General features: G+C 41.0%; 1 protein-coding gene across 4 annotated transcripts; it reads left to right on the top strand.

Moving 5' to 3' along the window:
- Nucleotides 1-842: 842 nt before the first annotated feature.
- tsr1 (TSR1 ribosome maturation factor) lies at nucleotides 843-8644 on the top strand. Of its 4 annotated transcripts, none has more exons than XM_029517842.1 (15): nucleotides 843-983; nucleotides 2030-2133; nucleotides 2223-2451; nucleotides 2861-2995; nucleotides 3135-3586; nucleotides 4602-4743; nucleotides 4959-5143; nucleotides 6573-6787; nucleotides 6906-7065; nucleotides 7149-7259; nucleotides 7371-7503; nucleotides 7705-7821; nucleotides 7987-8127; nucleotides 8227-8301; nucleotides 8390-8644. In XM_029517842.1, exons 1-15 carry the CDS (start codon nucleotides 866-868, stop codon nucleotides 8566-8568), a joined length of 2496 nt encoding a protein of 831 aa, XP_029373702.1. In that variant the 5' UTR covers nucleotides 843-865; the 3' UTR covers nucleotides 8569-8644. The 4 variants fall into 4 exon arrangements, 3 of the variants coding, with proteins under 3 accessions (XP_029373702.1, XP_029373703.1, XP_029373701.1); XM_029517843.1 differs by having other exon boundaries at nucleotides 4599-4743; nucleotides 6603-6787; XM_029517841.1 differs by having other exon boundaries at nucleotides 4599-4743.
- The last annotated feature ends 745 nt before the right edge of the window (nucleotides 8645-9389 follow it).

The following is a 9389-nucleotide window of genomic DNA, read 5'->3' as shown; positions in this document are numbered from 1 at the left end:
GAGCAACCGGGGACAAACAAGTATTTCTACCCCTGGCCACTGAGCAGCTCTACTGGCCCTGGGGAGGCCTGAAAGTACACTTTGGTGTTGAGAAGCCAGAGTTAATCTCAAAGTAATACTGTATTCTTCTGAGATTTTAATCTCATTGCAAGTATCTCAAACGAAACTATTTGAATAACGGAGATAGAGAAATATCTAAATTAAATATGCATTTGTTTCCAATTTCTGCAAAAAGGAAAGGTTTGCGATTTTCTGCGGCACAACAGCTGAGTTTTGAGTGCACCAACATTAAAAATGAGACCCAGAGCATATTTATAGAATCCTTCATCAGCAGACAGAGATGATGCATTTTTTCCCTACAGGCAATGTGTGATAGTCAGCAAGTTCAATATCTATCTCTCCAGCCATCATAATCTGCCTGCTACCTCAGCCTGTACTACAATCTATCCATTGTCCACCCAACAAACAGAAAAGTTCAACTGGCTATTACATCTGTTTAATGTCTTCAGATGCTGCCACATGTGACTGTTGCTGCATGGGTGTTACACAACACATGGAGTTAAAAGATTACTGCTTTTCGGAATATCTGAAGAAGAAGTCCATCAAGTACCCTTAAACTTCCACTTAAGTGCCTATAATTTACTTTTGCAAGTATGTTTATGTAGAGGAACTGATCACATACAGCAGAGTATAGGCTTTAATTTTTACTGAAGTGTTGTTAACTAGATGTAATAAACGCGTTATTACATTACAACAATCTGACCGAAAAGCTATCCACATATTATTACTCCGGCTTTTATTTTGAAGGAAACGTCGGAAACTGCAGAAGACGGAAGTAAAAAGCTCGTTTCCCCACGTGGTGAAAATGGTCGCTAACGGGGAAAAACAACAGGGCCACAGACCCGGCATATACAAACAGAAAAATAAAGGACACAAACATGGCAAGCACCGGACGAAAGGTGAAATTGAAAGGGAAAACAAAGGTGAGCCTTGTTCGGTGAGAAAGTTTTTTTTAAGGTGAGTGTCTGCTGCGAGGTGCGAGCTCGGAGCTGCAGCCGCGTGTTTGGTTTCCCGGAGGATCGGAGAAGGGATCAGGAGGCTGGCTGCTCCTTCACAAAGCCCTGCCGAGTCTCACTCAAATCAGAGACCAATCAGCTGTCCCTCAGATAGATAGACAGACAGACAGACGCCTTCCGATTAATTTCAAACTCTGTTGTATTGTCTCACAACTTTGTGTGCTTGTGTTTTAATCATCTTATAAGTAAGCTCCTAATGATAATGCATATTCACTCTCGCTGGATAAATTAACATTGGAGCCGATTGTACATCATTTACTCATCTATCTTCTTCGGCGGGTCATCATCACCTGTTAAACTGAACTTTAATGTATGCTTGGGAGAAATTAAAAGCATCGACATCGTTTCACCTTGCACAACTTAATTACTGACGATCCTAATGAATAGTCTGCTGTTATGAACAGCAGTCAGTGGGAAATGAACAGAAACTATGCAGCACCCTAAGGTCCTCTGACTCTTCAAGGCCACCCATGACTGTGTCAGACCTCCTGTTGGTTTAATGATACATCTGTGGCCGCTAATTGTACTAACTCTAAATATCAGTCATTCAGGAACAAGTCAGGTTATTGTCCTGTCTAAAATAATACTAATAATAATACAAACAACATATTTTGTTGTTCTTTACATTCATGGGGACAAAGAAATGTGTAAACATAGGTTGTAATGAAATCAATTACAGCAATGACAAATCACCAGAAAGCCTCCTTAAAGCAGCAGAGATCTGGTTTGTTTTACAGCACAGTCTGTGTATTAAGCTGTTACATGCAATCGTAGCGTTTCAGAAAAGAGCAGGAACGCTTGTGGGAAAGTTAGTGCAGTAATACTATGAGGTGTTTTTACCACTCTTGTGCAGTTAGTGGTTTGCAAATGAAAATGCACACCTACATACATATTACCTATTTAGATTTGGGATTTTGAATGACAGTAAATACTTGTGTTGAACTGACACACAGGGAGAGTGTCTGTGACAGCCCTTACAAAAAAGCAGAGAAAGGAGCAAAAGAGGATGGACAGAAGGCACAAAGCTAACCAGCTACGCAGGAATAAGAAAGACATGGTAATATTTATATTATTCCCACATCAAGAAAACTCATCTTTGAATTTCTGATGAGTGCTGTTGAGTTTCCACATACCTTATGTGTCTAGGTCCTGACAGAGAAGCGGCGTCTAGGCAGCAGGGATGGTCCACCTCATTTGGTTGCTGTGGTGCCTCTCCATGCTGGAGTCGATGCTGGTGCCATTACCAAACTGCTCCGTGGAGAGGGAGCTGGTGGTGTCGTGCATCAGGAGCAGTGTATCGGTGGTGTCAGTGACAGTTTTGGGCTGATTCTGCCTCGTTTTAAACAGAGGTTCACCTTTCTTAACCACAGCACAGGTATGGGAATGATATGAACAGTTGTTTCTCCAAAAACATTCTACTGAAATCAACCAAAGCAAATGCAGTTAATTATTACATAAAGTGGCAGACCTGTTGTTTTACCAACGTATTGACATTTCAGAAATGAAACTGTGCAAATCCTAAATAGATACATCAACAAAACAAAAATGGCACTCAAGGACAATCTGACAGCCCTTACATGGAGTCAGCAATGTTGTTTTCAACTTGCCAAAGGAACTAATATGAGCCGTCTTTGGTCTTAATTCATGCAGACAGCTTTACACTTAGATATTATGTCACAAGTAAAGTGGCACAGTGGTTAGATTTAAAAACAAATATTTCTGGATTGTTTTTATTCAGTTTTAATCTTTGTTAATTTTTTTGTGTTTTTTTTGGGGGGGGGCAGCTGATATGCACTCCCTACTGGATGTGGCAAAGATTGCAGACAGTCTTGTTTTTGTGCTGGACTCCACTGAAGGTTGGGACAGCTATGGAGACTACTGTCTGTCCTGCCTCTTTGCCCAGGGCCTCCCCAGCCATGGTGAGTGCATTACTTAACACAGTGCTCACCATCAATGGGATAGACTAACATTGTATTAGATGTTTATGTTTGTTTGTTTTTTTTCCAAGGTATACGCTCTCAGACCTTTTCATTATTGCCTTTTATGTATCCCCCATAGCACTGGTGTGCCAGGGTGTGTCTGATCTTCCTGTGAAGAAGAGAGTTGAATCCAGAAGAGCCCTGTCAAAGATCACAGAGAGCCGTTTCCCTGATGCCCATCTCTTCTCTCTGGATTCAGAGCAAGGTGCCACTCTTCTTCTCAGACACTTGGGCAGTCAGAGACAGAGAAAGCTTGGTTTTCGCTCCAGACGTGCTCATCTTTTGGGTCAGCATATCACTTTCATGCCAAACAGCCCTGTTGAGGGGACAGGTGGTGGTCCCACCGGCCTTGGTACACTCTGTGTCTCTGGGTATGTCCGTGGCCGCCCTCTACAGGTCAACAGTCTAGTGCACATCAGTGGACATGGAGACTTTCAACTCAGTCAGATTGATGCACCATCAGACCCTCTTCCCATCAACTTAACCACCAGAGCAGTAAAGCATGGCAAGGGAGGAGACGTTGACATGGTGGTAGGTGTTCAACATTTCCTCACTTGTATTTGTTTATATTATTTATTGAGTTAAAAAAAGACAAATAGTAATTAAGCTATCAGTTTTATTCTGTGCTGTTAAGTTTCATGAGTGAGTTATTTCAGGGGTTTCTAGTTATAGTTACTTTGCATACTGGTAAAGGGGACATTTCCTCACGTTTACACACAGCATGCTTCACAACTTATAATAAATAAGGGAGCTGCTTTCATGATTTACCCTAACAGCTTTTTGGTATTCGTGTTGCTGTGCTTACGTAAATGAGCACATGTGCATCTGTGAAGGAATGATTTTGATCAACTTACCGTGTGCAAACAAAAAATGTCACATTTCCATCTGAGAAATTAAACATTCAAATTTTAAGCATACGTTTAATCTTCTCATTAACATCCAAATATCTCCACAGTGGTGACTCATTTTTATGTCGAACTTACGTCATTCGTACAAGCAATATTAATAATTAATTTTTATGAGCATTACACATTGGACAAATTGTGATGATTTCTAAATAATGACATAAATAATACTTATGTTTTGCTTAAGCAAATTTTGACATATATGGACTCTTGCCGAAGTGTTTGCTGATTTTCAGGTAGTGTGAGGAAAATGAGGACCACTGGGTGTCAACACCGAGTACTGGTTTTATGGAAGAAAAATATCTTTTCCACTTATAAACACCATACTCTCAATGAAATATATAAATTATTCACAGCTCAGGGCTCTATGGCAGGTAAAGTCTTCTAAACCTGCTCTAAGAGACAAATGTGACACATGTGAGCCATTAATGGGGAGCTGACAAACTATGCCTCATATTGTAATACTAAGTCCCCAAAAAGGGTTGGATCCCAAGTCTCCACTCTGTACACTCTTACTTTACAATAGACATTTTGAAACCTCCCTTTGTTGGTGTCTTACTAAACATCAAGATGGCAAAAACTATTCAAAATGTAAGCTTGTTTGAGCGTATTTACCCAGTCACCTGTGTTTCCCAAAGGAGGGCGATGAAGATGAGATTCCTGTGCGGGTGCTCATGAAAGCAGACCCATCGTGCAGGGAGAGTTTGCAGACTGAGGCTGAGGTGGATCCCATGGATGGCGAGCAGACATGGCCGACTGAATCAGAGCTGCTGGAAGCTGAAGGTGCCAAACCAAAAGTTACACAAATCACATTTTAACATCTCGCATGCTTTGATTTAATCCAACGTGTATTATGTTGGTGTCTCCCTTTTTTTGGTACATAGCTGCAGTGCTTCAGCCAGTAAAATGTGGACAATAATATTATATTGCTCACACTTCTGAAACAATTCATTTAGTAATCTAAATGTGTCTTTGGTTTGTTTGTCTTTGCTGTTCAGAGGCCAGGAAGCACAAGCGCGTAATGAAGGTTCCCAAAGGAACATCGGATTACCAGGCCACATGGATAGTTGATGATGAAGAGGACAATGGAGAGATGGATGAAGAGAGCAGTGATGATGATGATGATGACGATGACATGATGGACGAGGCCATGGATGGAGAAGATGAGGAGATTAACTCTCAGGTAAACATGCATATAATTTTAGATTTCGGGCCTAAGGTCCTGACAATGGAGTCTGAATGTGAGGGGAGCTTTAAGCGGCAGTTAACTGTTGTAAATTTCAATTACAGAAAGAAGGACAATTACTTGCAATTTTTTAAAATTCATAATTTTCTTGTCATTTTCACGGCATAACTATTAATTGGTTTTATCACAATTCAAATTGTGGGTAATTTAGTTATTTTTTTATTTTTTGGATTAACGCACAACAATTTGGACTGAACACAGTTTTAAGATTAGTTTGTATAGCCTGTTGTCACAGCAACAGTTTGATAGTGTAATCTCACAGAACGTGATGGTAATCTTTAGTTGTGAAGTCTGGGTGGAAGTACTTCCGGGGGCGCTGAGGTGCATACGTGACCCACGATCAGTGCACCTTGTGGCTGAGCGGCATTGTTTGTTTTCTCGGTGTCTGTCTCTGGGCTGCAGTGCCAGGCTGTTCACCACAACAATAGTGTTTGGAGAAAGAGTCCCGAGAGAAGCCTCCTGTCTTCCTGTCCCTGTGAAAAGACCTTCCTGTCTGGACGAAGGGAGGGGCAGAGCATTTATTTATTTCCATTGCTGCTTGAAAAGAACTCTCCTTATGCAATGGTTTTATTACGATCTGTAATTGTTATTAGCACTTGTTTGATGTCAAGGTTGGAGTACAGGAATGCATATTACGTGGAGCAGTAACAATAGGGAAAAGGGTACTTCAAATGATAATGATTATTATTACTGCAGCAGGGATGTTGGGTAGGCTGTGAATCAACCCCATGCTGATTGCTTCCCCATGATGCATCTGACTCCTCCTTTAATTTGCAATGAAGGGAGCACTGCACTGCATGTCTTTGATGATTCACATCCTTATACAAATTCATTTCCCATAGAAGCTGAATTTATAGATATTTTGATCATGGATGTCTGGGGATGATGGAAGCAGTGGTTTACAACACTGGCAACAGCCCAGGATTTAAATATATGCAAACTAAGAATTCCCACAATTAGCATGTAGGCCGTTCCTTATTATGTTTGGCTTTGATACAATTTGTGTTTCTATACTTAGTATCTCTCTAATTGGAATATGTTCCCAATGTGTTTAAAATCTACATTGTGGACAGAGAGAACCTATCTGTGAGGCCAGAAACCCCTGCAGGTAGGGAGGAAATTATTAAGGTATTGAAATTCTTGACAACATGAACCATTGGCCAAACTGAGAGTTTACTGTTAATTTTGTGCTCCTTAAAGAAAATCTTTCAAGAATATTAATACTTAGCTACTTATAATTTCCTGGTATGGACACTTAAAACATAAGACTCTGCAGTGATGAATTATTTTTCCTTTTGAGGCCTCTTCGGTCCAAAGGCACCAAAACTACAGTATATTAAAAAAGATTTGTGGCGTCCCTCTTCAGGACCTTGGTTCATGTTGTGGTGAAGAGGAGGAAGATGAGAAAGAGGAGGAAGAAGAGGTGTGCTGTACAGAGCGAGCTGGTGCAGATCAGCGCTATGATGAATGCATGGATGAAGCTGCAGAAGAAGAAGGCCTAAAACGCTATCGTGAGGCTCGAGCCAATGAAATGTTTCCAGATGAGGTGGACACCCCGCTCGATGCGGCAGCGAGAATGAGGTGAGTTCTGCTTCTTCTACAGAATTTGAGTAATACATTCACAAGCATTGGGAGTTCTAGTTTGAGGGAAAATAAATTCCAAGTTAACATTTTGCTACATTTAATCCTCTGCGCCTAGGTTTCAACGCTATAGAGGCCTCAAAAGCTTTCGCTCGTCACCCTGGGACCCCATGGAGAACTTGCCACTCAACTACTCGCGCATCTTCCAGTTTCAGAGCTATGAACGCACTCGCCACCGTGTACTAGCTGAGGCTGCAGCTGAGGAAGAAGGAGCCATGGTAAAAAAGTGACTTTCTTCATATTGAATCCATTTTTGTCAGATTTTTAGATTTAACTGACTCTGCTGCTGCTCTGATTTCAGGTGGGCTGGTATGTCACACTGCACATCATTGACGTGCCTTTTTCTGTGATGGAGAGTGTTCATTCAGGCAAACCTTTGGTGTTGGTGTCCCTCTTGCCCCATGAGCAGAAGGTATGAATTACAGCTCTGACAGCTGAAAGCCTTTGTTGTCAGGTTTTGTAATTGCCCATTTGAAACAAAGTCACACTGACAGTTTCACTGTGATTGACTTCATGGCCACAGATGTCAGTGATGCATGTCTTGGTGAGGAGACATCCCAGCAACACAGAGCCAATCAAGTCGAAAGAGGAGCTGATATTCCACTGTGGATTTAGGAGGTTCAGGGCCTCACCTATTTTCTCCCAGCACACCTCAGGTAGAATTTGTAATCTGAGCAAACACAACCTAACCATAAACCTTCAATTCTGACTCATCATCAGTGCATTAAAAGGCCTGGTCTTCGGTTAAATATATTAGCAGAATTATAGTGGATGTGAAGGTCTGAAACTGATTTAGCTGCTAGATATACATTTGTAAATGAATACCTGATCACTGAAGTCAGCTCTGCTTTCTTCAGCTGACAAGCATAAGATGGAGCGCTTCCTCCAGCCAGATGCCCCCACTGTGGTGTCCGTGTACGCTCCTATCACCTTCTCCCCTGCAGGAGTCCTGCTTTTCAAACAAAGGAATAATGGTAAGATAAAAAGTCTTGCTTATACATGAAATTAAGTACTAGAGTAATTTCATTCGTGATCTGGCTGCCTTGCTTTTAAACATCGAGACTTCAAATCAAATTACTTGCTAAATTTAAATCTGTTCTGGTATTTAAGCTTGCATTGTTGTTGCAATTTCTCTCGAGGCATCCAGGACCTGGTTGCGATAGGCAGCTTGCTCAGCTGTGACCCTCAGCGTGTTGTACTGAAGAGGATCGTACTGAGCGGACACCCGTTCAAAATTAACAGGCGCTCTGCGGTTGTCCGTTACATGTTCTTTAACAGGGGTGAGAGGATGTTGTCAAGTAATGACTGCATAATATTGCATCATGGATGATGTCTGTGGCTTTAATTCATGCTTTACTGCTCCTTTGACTCTGTGGCAGAGGATATCATGTGGTTTAAACCAGTGGAGCTGCGAACAAAGTGGGGTCGTAGAGGCCACATCAAAGAGGCCTTAGGTAAAAAAAATTTTGCTGTCAATCGCTTCTTTCCATCTGATTCCTATTTTATACTGAATTCTGACCACCTTGTTTTCATTTTTTTCAGGAACACATGGTCACATGAAGTGTGTATTTGACAATCAGCTGCGCTCTCAAGACACTGTCCTGATGAATTTGTACAAGAGAGTGTATCCTCGTTGGACGTACGACCCCTATGTGCCCTTGCCTTTGCCTTGGGTCAAGAGAGACAGCACCTTGGAGCTAGATGACTTGGAGATGGAATAATGGATGGATGATATGATCATGCAAGAACACCACTTGTCATTTTCAGTGTGAATTAATTATCTATTAATTAAAAATATTTTGATCCAAAGTGTTCCCTGGTTTAAGCCTGCATGCAGAGCATGTTTTAGCCACTAGATGGCAGACATGAATCAGTATTAACAATGTTCCTTCACGGCTGAGAAACCCCCACTTTTGTTTGAGAAAAGTCAAAAATATTTGAGTGTCTACCAGTGAACAAATAGGTCTGTAAAGTACATATGTTCAAACAAACATCAAGGGCTGTTGTCACAACAGCTGGCAGGTTAATAATAGTTTTTACATTAGTCATGTTAAGCCCATTACACTGCCAACTCTTTGAAGTTGTGCAGATGTGGCTTAAGGTCTGTAGTCACGTTACAATGTTCAAACTAAGGCAGATCATGATATAGATAATGTTTGTGATATTTGAGGGACTTTAATCACACAAAAAGAACTCCCATGTTGTACTATTAACTGAACATTCTTGTCCATAATTGCTCAATGAACAACTTGTAGCCTTTAAAATTTGACTAATAGCAGCTGTCAGGTTTATTTAATTGCTCAATGTTTGATCAAAAACATTCTGCAGTGGACTTAAAAAAAGGCAACCAAGACCTAATTAATAAGCAGTCTCATAATGAACATGATACTTAAAAAAACAAACAAACAACATTTTAAGCTGCATGGCATTGCCAACATTGTATTAGTCCGAGGGGAAGAGAAGAAAAACCACAGCTGAAAATAACCATCTAGTCTGTACCAAAGCTATAAGCGGTCTACCTATAATTGTATGAACATCTAAA

Source organism: Echeneis naucrates, chromosome 13 (assembly GCF_900963305.1).
Source record: "Echeneis naucrates chromosome 13, fEcheNa1.1, whole genome shotgun sequence".
NCBI lineage: Eukaryota > Metazoa > Chordata > Actinopteri > Carangiformes > Echeneidae > Echeneis > Echeneis naucrates.
The sequence above is the reverse complement of the archived record's forward strand: the minus strand, read 5'-3'. Positions and strand labels throughout refer to the sequence as shown.